Raw genomic sequence first — 17,805 nt, 5'->3', positions numbered from 1 at the left:
TAGCAGACAGGAAGCAAAGAGTGGGAATAAACGGGACCTTTTCAGAATGGCAGGCGGTGACTAGTGGGGTACCGCAAGGCTCAGTGCTGGGACCCCAGTTGTTTACAATATATATTAATGACTTGGATGAGGGAATTAAATGCAGCATCTCCAAGTTTGCAGATGACACGAAGCTGGGTGGCAGTGTTAGCAGTGAGGAGGATGCTAAGAGGATGTAGGGTGACTTGGATAGGTTGGGTGAGTGGGCAAACTCATGGCAGATGCAATTTAATGTGGATAAATGTGAAGTTATCCACTTTGGTGGCAAAAATAGGAAAACAGATTATTATCTGAATGGTGGCCGATTAGGAAAAGGGGAGGTGCAACGAGACCTGGGTGTCATTATACACCAGTCATTGAAAGTGGGCATGCAGGTACAGCAGGCGGTGAAAAAGGCGAACGGTATGCTGGCATTTATAGCGAGAGGATTCGAGTACAGGAGCAGGGAGGTACTACTGCAGTTGTACAAGGCCTTGGTGAGACCACACCTGGAGTATTGTGTGCAGTTTTGGTCCCCTAATCTGAGGAAAGACATCTTTGCCATAGAGGGAGTACAAAGAAGGTTCACCAGATTGATTCCTGGGATGGCAGGTCATTCATATGAAGAAAGACTGGATGAACTGGGCTTGTACTCGTTGGAATTTAGAAGATTGAGGGGGGATCTGATTGAAACGTATAAGATCCTAAAGGGATTGGACAGGCTAGATGCGGGAAGATTGTTCCCGATGTTGGGGAGGTCTACAACGAGGGGTCACAGTTTGAGGATAGAGGGGAAGCCTTTTAGGACCGAGGTTAGGAAAAACTTCTTCACACAGAGAGTGGTGAATCTGTGGAATTCTCTGCCACAGCAAACTGTTGAGGCCAGTTCATTAGCTATGTTTAAAAGGAAGTTAGATATGGCCCTTGTGGCTACAGGGGTCAGGGGGTATGGAGGGAAGGCTGGGTTCTGAGTTGGATGATCAGCCATGATCATAATAAATGGTGGTGCAGGCTCGAAGGGCCGAATGGCCTACTCCTGCACCTATTTTCTATGTTTCTATGTTTCTATGTTGGTTCAAAAAACCATCCCGCATACATTCCAAGAAATTCTCTTCCTCAGCACCCTTACCAATTTGGTTCACCCAATCTATATGTAGATTGAAGTCACCCATTATAACTGCTGTTCCTTTATTGCACGCATTTCTAATTTCCTGTTTAATACCATCCCGAACCTCACTGCTACTGTTAGGTGGCCTGTACACAACTCCCACCAGCGTTTTCTGCCCCTTAGAGTTATGCATCTCTACCCATATCGATTCCACATCCTCCCAGCTAATGTCCTTCCTTTCTATTGCGTTAATCTCCTCTCTAACCAGCAATGCTACCCCACCTCCTTTTCTTTCATGTCTATCCCTCCTGAATATTGAATATCCCTGAATGTTGAGCTCCCATCCTTGGTCACCCTGGAGCCATTACTCTGTGATCCCAACTATATCATATTCATTAATAACAATCTGCAGTTTTAATTCTTCCACCTTGTTACGAATGCTCCTTGCATTGACACACAAAGACTTCAGGCTCGCTTTTACAACACTCTTAGCCCTTATACAATTATGTTGAAAAGTGGCCCTTTTTGATTTTTGCCCTGGATTTGTCGGCCTGTCACTTTTACTTTTCACCTTACTACTTTTTGCTTCTACCCTCATTTTACACCCCTCTGTCTCTCTGCACTTGTTCCCATCCCCCCGTTGTGAACTAACCTCCTCTCTCCTAGTCTCTTTAATTTGATTCCCACCCCCCAACCATTCTAGTTTAAAGTCACCTCAGTAGCCCTCGCAAATCTCCCTGCCAGGATATTGGTCCCCCGAGGATTCAAGTGTAACTCGTCCTTTTTCTAGAGGTCACACCTGCGCCAAAAGAGGTCCCAATGATCCAAAATCTTGAATCCGTGCCCCCTGCCCCAATCCCTCAGCCACGCATTTATTCTCCACCTCACTGCATTCCTACTCTCACTGTCACGTGGCACAGGCAGTAATCCCGAGATTACTACCTTTGCGGTCCTTTCTCTCAACTCCCTTCCTAACTCCCTATATTCTCCTTTCAGGACCTCTTCCCTTTTCCTACCTATGTCATTGGTACCTATGTGTACCACGACCTCTGGCTCCTCACCCTCCCATTTCAGAATATCTTGGACGCGATCAGAAATATCCCGGACCCTGGCACCAGGGAGGCAAACTACCATGCACAGATGGTAGTGGAGAGTATACCAGCTGGTTGTATCACTGCCTGGTATGGAAACACCAATGCCCTTGAACGTAAAATCTTACAAAAACTGGTGGAAACAGTCAAGTCCATCATGAGTAAAGCCCTCCCCACCATTGAGTACATCTACATGCAGTGTTGTCGCAGGAAAGCAGCCTCTATCGTCGAGGACACCCACCATCCAGGACATGGTCTCTTCCCACTGCTATCAGGAAGAAGGTACAGGAGCCTCTTGACTCACACCACCAAGGTTCAGGAACAGTTATTATTCCTCAAACATCAGGCTCTTGAGCCAGAGAAGATAACTTTATTCAACTTCACTAGCCCCATCACGGGCCACAATCTATGGCCTCACTTTTAAGGACTCTTCCTCTTACGTTCTTGATATTAATGAATGAATGAATTTATTATTATTCCCTTTTTTCTTTTTTGTATTTGTACTGTTTGTTGTCTTTTGCACACTGGTTGTCCATACTATTGGTGCAGTCTTTCATTGATTCTGTTCTGGTTATTGGATTTATTGAGTCTGCCCACAAGAAATTGAACCTCAGGGTTGTATATGGTGACATATACATGTACTTTGATAATATATCTACTTTGAACTTTAAGGAGGGTAACTATGGAAAGGGTAGGACAAAGGAGGGAATTAATGCATGGAACCAGGAGAAGTGAGTGAAGCACTGAACAAGTATCTCCCGTTGGTAGTCACCAAGGAGAAGGATATAGAAACATAGAAAACAGGTGCAGGAGTAGGCCATTCGGCCCTTCGAGCCTGCACCTCCATTCAGTATGATCATGGCTGATCATCCAACTCAGAACCCTGTACCTGCCTTCTCTCCATACCCCCGATGCCTTTAGCCACAAGGACCACATCTAACTCCCTCTTAAATATAGCCAATGAACTGGCCTCAACTGTTTCCTGTAGCAGAGAATTCCACAGATTCACCACTCTCCGTGCGAAGAAGTTTTTCCTCATCTCGGTCCTAAAAGGTTTCCCCTTTATCCTCAAACTGTGACTCCTCGTTCTGGACCTCCCCAACATCGGGAACAATCTTCCTGCATCTAGCCTGTCCAATCCCTTTAGAATTTTATACGTTTCAGTCAGATCCCCCCTCAATCTTCTAAATTCCAGAGAGTATAAGCCTAGTCGATCCAGTCTTTCATCACATGAAAGTCCTGCCATCCCAGGAATCAATCTGGTGAACCTTCTTTTTACTCCTTCTATGGCAAGAATGTCTTTCCTCAGATTAGGGGACCAAAACTGCACACAATACTCCAGGTGTGGTCTCACCAAGGCCTTGTACAACTGCAGTAGTACCTCCCTGCTCCTGTACTCGAATCCTCTTGCTATGAATGCCAGCATACCATTCGCCCTTTTCACCGCCTGCTGAACCTGCATGCCCACTTTCAATGACTGGTGTATAATGACACCCAGGTCTCGTTGCACCTCCTCTTTTCCTAATCGGCCACCATTCAGATAATAATCTGTTTTTCTGTTCTTGCCACCAAAATGGATAACCTCACATTTATCCACATTCAATTGCATCTGCCATGAATTTGCCTACTCACCTAACCTATCCAAGTCACCCTGCATCCTCTTAACGTCCTCCTCACAGCTAACAATGTCCTCCAGCTTCGTGTCATCCACAAACTTGGAGATGCTGCATTTAATTCCCTCGTCTAAGTCATTAATATATATTGTAAACAACTGGGGTCCCAGCACTGAGCCTTGCGGTACTCCACTAGTCACTGCCTGCCATTATGAAAAGGTCCCGTTTATTCCCACTCTTTGCTTCCTGTCTGCCAACCAATTCTCTATCCACATCAATACCTTACCCCCAATACTGTGTGCTTTAAGTTTGCACACTAATCTCCCATGTGGGACCTTGTCAAAAGCCTTTTGAAAATCCAAATATACCACATCCACTGGTTCTCCCCTATCCATCTACTAGTTACATCCTCAAAAAATTCTATGAGATTCGTCAGACATGATTTTCCTTTCACAAATCCATGCTGACTTTGTCTGATGATTTCACCGCTTTCCAAATGTGCTGTTATCACATCTTTGATTACTGACTCTAGCATTTTCCCCACCACTGATGTCAGGCTTACGGGTCTATAATTCCCTGGTTTGTCTCTCCCTCCTTTTTTAAAAACGGGGTTACATTAGCCACCCTCCAATCATCAGGAACTAATCCAGAATCTAAAGAGTTTTGAAAAATTATCACTAATGCATCCACTATTTCTTGGGCTACTTCCTTAAGCACTCTGGGATGCAGACCATCTGGCCCTGGGGATTTATCTGCCTTTAATCCTTTCAATTTACCTAACACCACTTCCCTACCAACATGTATTTCCCTCAGTTCCTCCATCTCACTGGACCCTCTGTCCCCTACTATTTCCAGAAGATTATTTATGTCCTCCTTAGTGAAGACAGAACCAAAGTAGTTATTCAATTGGTCTGCCATGTCCTTGCTCCCCATAATCAATTCATCTGTTTCTGTCTGTAGGGGACCTACATTTGTCTTAACCACTCTTTTTCTTTTCACATATCTATAAAAGCTTTTACAGTCAATTTTTATGTTCCCTGCCAGTTTTCTCTCATAATCTTTTTTCCCTTTCCTAATTAAGCCCTTTGTCCTCCTCTGCTGGACTCTGAATTTCTCCCAGTCCTCAGGCGTGCGGCTTTTTCTGGCTAATTTGTATGTTTCTTCTTTGGAATTGATACTATCCCTAATTTCTCTTGTCAGCCACGGGTGCACTACCTTCCCTGGTTTATTCTTTTGCCAAACTGCGATGAACAATTGTTGTAGTTCATCCAAGCGATTTTTAAATGCTTGCCATTGCATATCCACTGTCAACCCTTTAAGTATCATTTAAGTCTATCTTAGCTAATTCACGTCTCATACCTTCAAAGTTACCCTTCTTTAAGTTCAGACCCTTTGTTTCTGAATTAACTACATCACTCTCCATCTTAATGAAGAATTCCACCATATTATGGTCACTCTTACCCAAGGGGCCTCGCATGACAAGATTACTAACTAACCCTTCCTCATTGCTCAATACCCAGTCTAGAATGGCCTGCTCTCTAGTTGGTTCCGAAAACTATCCTGCATACATTCCAAGAAATCCTCTTCCTCAACACCCTTACCAATTTGGTTCACCCAATCTATATGTAGATTGAAGTCACCCATTATAACAGCTGTTCCTTTATTTCATGCATTTCTAATTTCCTGTTTAATGCCATCCCCAACCTCACTACTACTGTTAGGTGGCCTGTACACAACTCCCACCAGCGTTTTCTGCCCCTTAGAGTTATGCAGCTCTACCCACATCGATTCCACATCCTCCTGGCTAACATCCTTCCTTTCTATTGCGTTAATCTCCTCTCTAACCAGCAATGCCACCCCACCTCCTTTTCTTTCATGTCTATCCCTCCTGAATACTTAATATCCCTGAATGTTGAGCTCCCATCCTTGGTTACCCTCGAGCCATGTCTCTGTGATCCCAACTATATCATATTCATTAATAACTATCTGCACATTCAATTCATCCACCTTGTTACGAATGCTCCTTGCACTGACACACAAAGCCTTCAGGCTTGCTTTTACAACACTCTTAGCCCTCATACAATTATGTTGAAAAGTGGCCCTTTTTGATTTTTGCCCTGGATTTGCCAGCCTGCCACTTTTACTTTTCACCTTACTACTTTTTGCTTCTACCCTCATTTTACACCCCTCTGTCTCTCTGCACTTGTTTCCATCCCCCTGCCACATTAGCTTAAATCCTCCTGAACAACAGTAGCAAACGCTCCCCCAGGACATTGGTTCCAGTCCAGCCCAGGTGCAGACCGTCCTGTTTGTACTGGTCCCACCTCCTCCAGAACTGGTTCCAATGCCCCAGAAATTTGAATCCCTCCCCCTTGCACCATTTTTCAAGCCACGTATTCATCTGAAATATCCTCCTATTTCTACTCTGACTAGCATGTGGCATGTGACATGGATGATTCCAGGGCGTGGCATGTGACATGGATGATTCCAGGGCATGCTGATATCAAGAATTAGGAGGTGATGGCTCTCTTACAAGTGTATTAAGTTGTAGAGGACCCTAAGGCCTGATAGGATCTTCCCCAGCTCAATGCTGGATGCATTTGTACAGACAGGAACATGAGTATTACGGACTATTAACACATGAGATTTTGCTGAAAAATTTGAGCAACACACATAAAATGCTGGACAAACTCAGCAAGTCAGGTAGCATCTATAGAGGGGAATAACAGTTGATGTTTTGGGCCAAGACCCTTCATCAGGATTGGAAAGGAAGTGGACAGAAACTGGAATGAGAAGGTGAGGGGGGAATCATGTGCAGGAAAATAGTAACAGTAAAATTTGACATCATAATCTATTTTCAATGTAGGCTTCGCAACATCAAAATTATAAGGATATTGAAATCGCGGCAGTGAAAAGGAAGAGAGGAGACTATAGAAGGGAACGCTGAGTTTCTGCAGTGAGATATGCTTGCTGAAGTCAGGTTGGATTTGCAAAGGGGTGTTAAGACCAGTTTAAGTCTGGAGGCAGATAATGGCAAAGTCTAATTAAAATTTAAAAATGGCAAAAATGATGGAGAAATTTCCATGGAATCAGCACTCCAAGAGAAACTGTAATCATCTGTAAAGCAAAAAGCAGCAAAACAAAGGTTTAATTGAAGGGTTCCATAAGATCTCTAAAGCTGAGACGTTCTAGCCACAAAGGAAGGGGTTTCAGTGGACAAAATATTAGTGGCTACAGAAAGGCTGGGCAGGACACAGTAGAAAACACCAATACTGTATCAATCATATTTAGATAGCCATTTGATTCGGGCTATTTCATTGTTCGGGAAAAAAGTATTAAAATTACTGGGTATATTCAGAACTGAAAATGAGTGATTGTGGAGCTAACATGCTCCATTTTGAGTTGGTGTCCCAGCAGTACAAATAAGGAAATTATTATCAGTCATTAAATCTTAGCTCCAACATGGATCTGTGTATGAACTTATGAGTTAGCAGTATCCCCTTCTGGCTACCTGGATTTAAGAGACAATGAGATGTTCAAGGATGTTGGGAACATAACAGAAAGTTGTGGGTAGCGATACTGCATGCAAGGATATAGGAGACAATGGTTATGGTACAGGAATAATACTTTCAAAAAGAAATGTACAGATCCAAAGACCAAGGAACTTTACACAATCTCAAATGGATAATGGATATAAGCAGTTTGATGAAAATATTTTTATGGTAGCTGGAAGGACGTTTTGCAAACAAAATGAATTCATTGCAATTATGTGTGAATGACAGAAAAATAACTGGCGACATTTGTATGTTTGTGCCAGGACACAGGGAAACCTTGAGTACTGTAGCTCAGAAGAATTCCAAAAGAGAGTTTCAACAAATGATCTTTGTGTCAAATTGCCCTTAACGAGATGTTCACTGGAAGATTTTCTAATGTGTTTGTGGGCTTCTGAATTGGCTGCAGTGATGGCGCATTTTCGTGAACTTCAATTCTGAATGTAATTTGCTTATTTTTATTGTTTGCACAATTTTTATTTTTCTCTCTGCACATCAGGTGTTTGACAGTCTTCTTTTAATGGGTTCTATTGGACTTCTTTGTTTTGTGATTGCCTGTAAGGAGACAAATTTCAAGGTTGTATAAGGGAGACATACTTTGATAATATATATACTTTGTACTTTATTCTGTTGGGAGCAAGAATGTAAGGGGCAAAAAACGTAAGGGGCTAAGAATGCAAGGGGCTAAGAAAGTAAGGGAAGGGATTAAGGAAATAGAGGAAAGAATTTGCTAGTTACTCTTTGATCTCCATGAGTTGCAGAGTTCTGATAAATGAAAGGAGAGAAAGGAGACACAAGGTTCCGGTAGATCAGGTGATTGATGGCTAAATCTATATCTATTTGTCTGATGTACAGAAATTTTTTGGAATAAGATAGTGAACCTCAGGGCTATGTGACAATGAAAAAATTGAAAACAAAGTAAATTCTTTTGATATAAAGATATTAAAAACAAAAGGTGTAGGAGCAACTGAAACATAAGAGTTATCATGGCAAATCAATGGCCAGAGGCCAAAGAGCTGAGATTTACAAAATGCAGCTTTTAAGAAATTTTGGGGAAGAGATTCCTCTGCCTCTTGCATGGGATGAATGCAGCAGGAAGTGAAAGCGAGATGAAAATGAAGATAAAGATAAGAGCAAAAAGAGGCCATGTAATAAAATGTCTAAAGGGCTCAGTGCTACAAACAACTGATTCAAATGTTTTTCCAGAAGAGTATATTGGTGACAACTAAGTTTGTACAAAGATTTGTGTGGCAGCTGGACAGACAGACTTGACAACCCATGATGATTTCCTTGTTTGTACAGCTGAGACACAAACTGAAGTCAGAGCATGTTAGCTGCTCTATCACTCAACAACACATCCTTATGGTAACCGTAAAGACAAGTGCAACAGTTAAAAGAAAACAAGAGGGCCATTAAAGTACACGAAGCCTCTTCAGCGAGAACAAGAATTGCTTGGAGCTTGATTATGATGCAACATGTCATGAGACAAGGGTAATGAGCGAGATGAAGCAGACCCAGCCGCACCTTTCAGCCCCAAGGATAAATTTACACACAATATTATGCTAAATAATCTATTCACATTTAATGCTAATAACTAAGGAAAGTAGTGCTCTTTCTGAAACTAGGGAATGCCAGCAGTCAATATCCTGCTGAGCTTGAGTCAGAAGGAGGTAAATGCCCATACAGGCAAAGTTAAACAAATTCCTCAATACAACTATGCAATTACTGTAGAAAGTCTGAAAAGGATATTAATCAGGAGATGGGAAACCCCATATTATAGGGCTTACCTAACAGTAGGACAACTGAGATCGATAGTATTCGTGACAATTTCCTGAAGGTTGTATTTCACAAGAGATGGTGAACTCCAGTAATCAAATAAGACAGTTAGAAGAGGTAATGTGTATGCAGCATCATGGTGGATATTTCCAGACTGCTTCCTGTTAGATTAGGAGCAACAGGCAGCAATTCCAAATTCAAAATCAGGAGATTACCATTTTCTTTCAAAAAGTTACCAAACCTTTTTTGAATTTCCAGCAACCCAAGTTTTAATTCCATTCTATAGTCAAATAGATCTTCAGCAGGATCATTTTAAAAGATTTCAAACAACAATAAGAGAAAATATGATTCTTCAGGTTTTTAGTGAATGATCCGCCTATTTATCAACTGGACAGCAATCTGTGCAGTGTTTCAATACATTACCAAGTGAAATGACACATAAACTAGTCACAATTACAGTTCAAAGTCAAAGTTTCCTGCCAAAATAATTCCACATCTCATTAGTCACTTGTTTTATAACTAAAGATCATCAACTTCTTCAGGATCAATCCGCAGCACCAAATAGCTCAATAATAATTTTTTTTTTAAAATCAGAAGTAAACAAATAAAGCTGAGGATACCAAGTTGCAAATAGGGTGATTTTGCCCACCGAGTGGTTACCTTTGAGGCTGTAAGAAGCATCATTGTACACTTTTCTAGTACTGCCCTGGCAGCTGCCATCCTCGCTTTCTTCTTTTCATCCTTCAGGTCCTGAAAAATGAATCAAATGCAACGTTTACACAACATTACATCAAGTTAGTGGGTTAGATGCAATTTATGGCATTATGAATGTCGCCATACTTTGAATATTACGGAGGCATACCCATGACAGTGATTGTTAACACAGCGTTTATAAAAATGACAAAAAATACTTTTTTATTTATCCCCTTGAAATAAATGATGCTGGAAAAGTCAAGATTTATTTCTCAACCTGACACATAATGGAATGATTATCAAAGACATTTCAGAACAACTAAGATTATCAAAATTGTCATGGGACTGAAGATCAGAGTGGCTAAAGATAGAATATTTCCTTTCCTGAAGGCCATTACAATCTTGCAGCAACTCAGTAAATTCATTGTTATCTGTTTTCTAAACAATTCATTTTTTTAGTTTTAATTTGTTTTAAAGCATTATCACAAAATTTGGATTCATATTGACAGAAAAGCTGGATATTTTCAGAAAGTAAGTGAGACTGCATCGGTAGAGAAACAGGATTAAGGTTTCAGCTCAAAGTCATTCATCAGAACTGTGAAAAGTTCAAGTTTAAGTTTATTTCTCATTCAACCAAACATGAATTTAGCCACGCGAAATAACATTCTTCCTGGCCAAGGTGAAACACACATAGCCAACAGCACACAGCATGTAGCACATATGGTTACGATTTCAAAAAAACATAGTCACAAAGGAAAAACATATAGCCCAAGTCCCTGAGTGTCCAGCTTGTTTTTCCACTGGGTGAACAATGGAGGGGAGAAGTTTAAGAAATAGAAAGGGAAGAGTGGTGAAAAGATGAAAAGGGTGCAAGTGCAAAGTAACAAAAATATCTTATGTGGAAATGAGATACAACAATCTTAAATTACCAAAGGAATTAAGGAGTAATACAGGACATAAAATTGCTAGAATGCTGATTATTTGAAGTTACGAAATCTGAAAGTCTGTTATATGTACAGTCACAGATGAGATGGTGTTACATTGAGCTGCTATGGAAGAGTGTAAGAGACAATGGATCAAGGTGGGAGTGAGACAGCAATGAATGCAGTTTCAAAATTCCAAGTAGAATTTCTCATTTGGCAACAAGAGGATCCAGATTCCATTTTTGGACGGAAATGTTTTGCAATGCAATTGCCCAACATGCATTTGGTTCCTCCAAAATAGAAGCGACCACATTGTATTCACTGAGTTGACGGTACTTATTGGAAGAAGTATATCACTATTTCACATGGAAGGTGGATTTGCAACCCCAGATGATAGAAAAGGTGGTGGTAAGAGGGCAGGCATCTCCTGCAGTTCCACAAGACTGTGCAACAACAGAGGAGGACAGAAGAATGTAATAAATCATCCTGGAAGGTACAGTCCCATTGGAATGCCGAAGGAGAGGGGAACATATGCCTGGTGGTAGCATCCCACCTGAGGTGTTGAAGATAGCAACTGGATGGGAAGATGGTGGAATGAAAAGTGAAGGCAAGAGGAATAATTCTAGAAACTGGTAAAATGCTGTTATGGAATTCAAACTTGGGCCCTCTGCAATTTTAATGAAGGCACCATCAAGGAATCTGAATTACCACATAACCATTACACTACCATTACCATTATTGCACTGTAGAAATAATACATGTGTAGTGCATACATAGGGCATCATGGCCCTTTATTTATTATTGGGCAACAATGCACAAATTCCTTACAGAGCAAACTGCATACCTTGACTTTAGATCACTGTTGTCTACGTTATGCTCATCTCAAAGGGAATATACTGCCCATTGTACTTATGGTAATCATGCAAAGATGCTTCTTTTGTGCAATAAATCACATTTCAGATCCAATGAAGAAATTCCCAAGTTTAATAATAGAGCAAAATTATTCAACGTCTGGAATTTTGGTCACAGTCTTGCACAAAGAAGACCCTTGTGTAAATTTAAATATGAAACCTGCATAACTGGATCACTTTCTTAACATATGTGTGTGCACATAGAGACATGAATAGACTTAATTATCCCCTTTCTAACATATATAAAGGCATTAAAGACCAATTGTGATTTTCATATTTATGTCCTCACTGAGAAAAGGTGGGTAATAAGAAATTTTTAACAGTGTATGAATCTATATTCACCAGATTAACTCAATAGCTGACAGTGAGAGCTGCTTTTTACTATTGTTTTAAAACAACTGTAGACAATACCAAACACAAGAAATTCTGCAAATGCTGGAAATCAAGTGGAAGTAAAATCTCAAAGAATTTGCATAAAATCATGTATTTAGAACATAAGCTTATTTTAGGCAAATAATGCTTCCAGTAATGCCCCCCCTTACCAATTCCCAATTCTCATTTCCCTCTCTCAATTTATCCCATTACCTGCCCATCACCTCCCTCTGGTGCTCCTCCCCTTTTCCTTTTTTCCATGGTCCTTCTGTTCTCTCCTATCAGATTCTCCCTTCTCTACCCCCTGATCTTTTTCACAATTGACTTCACAGCTCTTTATATCACCCATCCCTTCCCCCTCCCGGTTTCACCCATCACCTACTACCTTGCATTTCTCCCTCCCCTCCCCCTATCTTTTTTCTCCAGTCATGATGAAGGGTCTTGACCCGAAATGTGACTGTTTACTCTTTTCCCTAGCTGCTGCCTGGCCTGCTGAGTTCCCACAACATTTTGTGTGTGTTGCTTGGATTTCCAGCATCTGCAGAATTCCTCTTGTTCGTCACATGTATCACTTGATTTTACTTTGAAGAAGGTGACAGCATTCAAGCCCTGCCACAGCGATCAAGCATCCTTCTGTGATTCCAGTTTGGTTCGGAATTGCCGTGTCGTCTGTGAGATAGCTTTCCTGAGGTCATACCCAGACCTCTTGTACTTTTCTTGACTGAATGCCACTGATCTAGCCCTCAGCAGATTGCAGATCTCCTGGTTCATGTTGGGGAAAACTCTAAATGATTTTGTAGGGACACACTTGTGCATGATGGACTTCATAAAGTCCATGGCAACCATGGCATATGCATTCTGTTCCTCTGATGAGTCCGTAGACATAACCCAGTCCACCGACTTGAAGCAGCCCCCTGACTGCTCCTCTGCTTCCTGCAAGCACATCTTCAATGTCCTTACGTCTGGAGTTTTGGTCTTTCACCTCTGCCTGTATGCAGGTAGGAGGACAACAGGCAGATGTTCAGATATTCCAAAATACGGTCTAGGGATGGAACAGAAGGCATTCGTTGCAGAAGTGTAGTAGTGGTCGAGTGTGTTGGAACTCTACAGCCAGTTGATCAGCAAGTGATATACTGATGATAATTAGGCAGAGATTTCTTCAAGCAAGCTTGATTGAAGTCCCTGGCAATGGGCCTATATGAATAGCCTTGGGGTAGGCTGTTTTTGTTTACTTATCGCGACCCTCAGTATATCGAGTGCTTGCTTAATATCAGCCACTAGTGGTATGTAAACCGCAGTCAGGATCACGGAGAACTCTCTAGGTAAATAGAACTGACAGCACTCAACATTAGATGTTCTAGAACGGGAGAAGAAGGGTGCAACAAGACCGCTAATTCTGAGCCCAACAAGGAGTTTGTCATGAAACACAGACTCCGACCTTTTGGCCTCTGAATCAGCAGTCCGTCTAGTGGATCGAGAAGCCCTCAAGTCTGACTGCCATATCCAACTTGTCCAAAGTGAGCCATGTCTCCATGAAACAGAGAAAGCATCCCTCATTTCCCTCCAATACACCAGTCTTGTCCTGAGGTCTTTCAGTGACTGTACATTTGCTAACAAGATACTGGGTAGAGGAAGTTATAAACCCTACCGTTTTAGTCTGGCTTGGAGTACTCCCCACTGCCAATCATGGCAATAGCTGAATTTCATTCATTTAAAGGTGCCGTAACTTCATATCTGAGAGTCAAGTCTGCCAAGTCCTTCAGGATATCATAAAATTGATAGTTTGTTTAGGAGGTTTAAAAGTACTACGTTCCTTAAAGGGAAATTACAGGCTGAAGACTGCAGTGGTAGTAGTTTAGAAGAAGTAAATCTAGAAGTTTTGTGAGCTGTCTGCTAAATATCGCCATCAGCATCGTGGCTAAGACTGTCATTTAAGATTGGTGGATTAAGATTCAAAAAGCATTGAAGCACTTGAGTAAATTATAAATCTACATGGTTCTTCACATTTTTTGAACACCAGCAAAGGAGACTGAAGTTTCAGGTTCTGCTGAAATATCCTTGAGAGCCACTTTATTTTGCTCTCAAGGCAAAAATATTGACCAGTGTGCTTAATGTGATAACGCAAAGGAACTCCTCTTATTCTGTGCCATAAGATATATTTCAAAGCAGATCTAATGAAGAAATTCCAAGTTTATCGGAATTATTCAATACCTGTAATTTTGATCACAAACTTGTACAAAGAACCCATGTATAATATTTAACCATGAAAGCTGCAGAACTACATCGTCTTCTCAAAATACATGTGCACATGTATGCATATATATTCTTCTGAACAGTGAATGCTGTTAAGCAATGTCAGAGAAGACACATTTTTGTAACATAAAACTATAGACAGATATCAGTTAGCAATTTTAAGATTACAGTATCTATATCTGGATATGCCCTAAAACTGCTGACACACGTGGGTAATGTGCTGCGCAACTGCTGGGCAACCCATCAAAATCTGGGACATCATCATTAGGAACTTGTATATTTGTTTACATTACTGCCAGAATAATGATGTAGACTGACTGCAAAACTGGTAGAACATAAAATCAACTTCCTTTGTACAACACAAGCAATTAAAAAGGGATTATTTTCCCACACAGGATCCAAAGCTGATAAACACATTTGCACAAAGAAATTAATGAATAAACAAGACAAATTTAATAGCAAAAAATATTTATGATGAAGCCAGTCACATTAGAATCACATTCTACAGATTTGCTAAATTACGTTAAAGTTAGAGGAAAATTTCAGAACTCTAGCTATTAATCTTCTTCGGGATAATAAGTAAAATTGCGCAAAGTGCATGATTAGAAAAGTTAGGCTTTGAGTGCCAGAATTCATAACAAAAGAAGTTATAGTTCCACCTTCAAACTTTTTTTTCCTAAGTTGCAGCTCTCAGCAAGAAATGCCTGAAGGCCACAGCTGAATTGGACACAATCATTTGCACCTGACTTTTTTAATTGGTTAATAAGTGACTAAATTAAATCATACAACATAAAATAAATACATAGAAAATAATTTTCATATTTGAATCATGATTGGATTTTGAAATCAAAGTTCAAAGTAAATTTATTATCATAGTATAAATATGTCACAATATACAACACTAAGATTCATTTTCTTCCAGGCATACTCAATAAATCCAATAACCATAATAGAATCAATGAAAGACTGCACCAACTGGGCGTACAGCCAATGTGCAAAAGACAACAAATTGTTCAAATACAAAAAGAAAGAGGAAATAATAACAATAAATAAGCACCAAATATCGAGAACATGAGACGAGGTGTCCTTGAAAATGAGTCCATAGGTTGTGGGAACATTTCAGTGATGGGGCAGGTGAAGTTGAGTGAAGTTATCCCCTTGGTTCAAGAGTCTGCTGGTTGAGGAGTAATAACTGTTCCTAAACCTGGTGGTGCAAGTCCTGAGGCTCCTGTACCTCCTTCCAGATGGGGCAGTGAGATGAGAGCATGACCTAGGTGGTGGAGTTACTTGACAATGGATACTGTTTACCTCTAACAACACTCCATGTAGATGTGATCAACGGTGAGGAGGGCTTTACCCATGATGGTCTGGGCTGTATCCACTATGTTTTGTAAGATTTTCCATTCAAGGACATTGAAGTTTCCATACCAGGCTGTGATGCAACGAGTCAAAATACTCTCCACTTTGTCAAAGTTTTAGTTGTCATGACAAAACTTTGTAAACTCTTGAGGAATAGAGGAGCTTTCTTTATAATGGCACAAGTGCTGGGCCCAAGACTGATCCTCTGAAATGATAACACCAAGATCTGTAAATTTGCTCCCTCTGATCCCTCGTCAAGCAGTGGCTCTTGGACCTCTGGTTTCCTCCTCCTGGTCAACAATCAAGTTCTTGGTGTTGCTGACATTGAGTAAGTGGCTGTTGCTGTGGCACCACTCAGCAAGATTTTCAATCTCCTCCTGTATGCTGATTTTTGTCATCAGCAAATTTGAATTCTAGTCTTTTTTTTAATATTAAAATGAGATTGTTTTGACAAATACATTTCTATTGTCATAAACAGAACAGTGCCATGCAGAGAACACAGAGGCAGCTCATCCAGCTGTGGTGGGGAGGTGGTGGTGGTGTGGGGTACAGCATACTCCAGCCTCATCCCATCTTCAGAATCATGTCCATAACCCTACAGTTCAAACTCCAAGGACACATGCAAATTTCTATTTAAAGGATTCTGCCCCTATCAAGTTTTAGGTAATGAGTTCTAAATCACTATGGGTGAAAATTTTTTTTCCTTACTTTCATCTAAACTCTCAACCAGTTACTTTAAATCACTACTTCCTAGCATCTGATCCTTCTGCTAAGAGAATAAGTCCTTGTATTTACTCTGCCTAAGCCTTCGAGCATCTCACTTATGTGTCCTTGGCCTCCTCTGTTTCAAAGAAAATCATTCTACCTTATTCAATCTTTCCTCAGGCTCCAATTTTCCAGTCCTGGCAACATCTTTATAAGTTGCTCTTGCACCTTCTCCAATGCACTCACATTTTTCCTGCTGTGTTACCACATGGTTCGATCATAGTCTTGCTGCTCTAAATTTTCTATGCTTTGGCTACTAAAAGAAAGCAATTCACCCGGTTTTTAACCACTTTGTCTACCTCTCCTGCTACCTGTAAACATCAATGGACATATAATACAAAGGTCACTGTTCCTCCTCACCACTCAGTTTCCTGCCATTTTGTTTATATTCCATTGCCTGGTTGCACTTTCCCAAATACATTACCTCACACAACACTGAAGTCAATTCCACCTGTTACTTTTCTACCCAACTGACCAGATCACCTAAACTTACCTGTAGTCTAAACCACAACATTCATACTATCTGGAAAATACTTTGTCATGCTACATGTATTTTGGTCCAATATTTTTAACATTATATTACAAAAGAAAACTAATTGCCATGAGTTGATCATTTTTGGAAGCCTACTGGGAACAATCTTCCACTCGTAGAAGTACTATTCAACCAATGCTCTTTGCTTACTGTTCCCGAACTAACTTTGAATTCAATTTGCCAATCTTCCTTAGATTCCAAGGGGCTTCTCCTTTATTTTTGAACAACTGCCACAGAGGAACCTGTCAAGAGTCATGCTAAAGCCCACAGTGGCTACATCAGATGCACTGATCTTATCAACCTCCATTACCACTTTAAAAAATTCAATCGTGAGGTTATATATCTTTGCTGACTGCTCCAAATTAAATTGTACCTTTCCAAGTGTCTTTTCTGCTAATCCTTAACAATGGAATCCCATAATTTGTCTACCACTAAAACATCACACATAACTGGCCCACTGTTAGAATTGTTAGCGTACTCAAATCCTCTTATATCAACATTTTAAAAAATTGTTGTCAGAACCTCTGCAATTTTCTCACTTTATTCTTTCAAGAACCTGAAGAGGCATTTACTCAATCCTGGCAAGTAATTATTTTCAAAGATAGTAGAACCTTTTAATACTTCCTCTTTCATGTTGAACAGATTCTAAACTTCATACTCATTTTCCTTAACTACAGCATTAACATCATCTATTTCTTTGTGAATATGGCAAATTATTCATTAAAATCTATGTCTTCCACCACACAAGACTTGTACTTGTCCCTAATGGGCTCACTTATTTCCTCTATCATTGCATTTACAAAACACTGTGCTTCCCTAATCTCCTTTATCATTTCACTC

At 40.5% G+C, this 17,805-nt stretch overlaps 1 protein-coding gene across 1 annotated transcript in view; it reads right to left on the bottom strand.

Annotated features, from left to right (window-relative positions):
- ctnnal1 (catenin (cadherin-associated protein), alpha-like 1) overlaps positions 1 to 17,805 on the bottom strand; it is a 326,511-nt gene that overhangs the window by 86,352 nt on the left and 222,354 nt on the right. The window contains exon 5 of the mRNA XM_063044087.1: positions 9,818 to 9,907. Within this exon, the coding sequence (XP_062900157.1) occupies positions 9,818 to 9,907 (90 nt within the window). The remainder of the gene's footprint in view (positions 1 to 9,817; positions 9,908 to 17,805) is intronic.

This window comes from Mobula hypostoma, chromosome 3 (assembly GCF_963921235.1).
Source record: "Mobula hypostoma chromosome 3, sMobHyp1.1, whole genome shotgun sequence".
In the NCBI taxonomy this organism is placed as follows: domain Eukaryota; kingdom Metazoa; phylum Chordata; class Chondrichthyes; order Myliobatiformes; family Myliobatidae; genus Mobula; species Mobula hypostoma.
The sequence above is the reverse complement of the archived record's forward strand: the minus strand, read 5'-3'. Positions and strand labels throughout refer to the sequence as shown.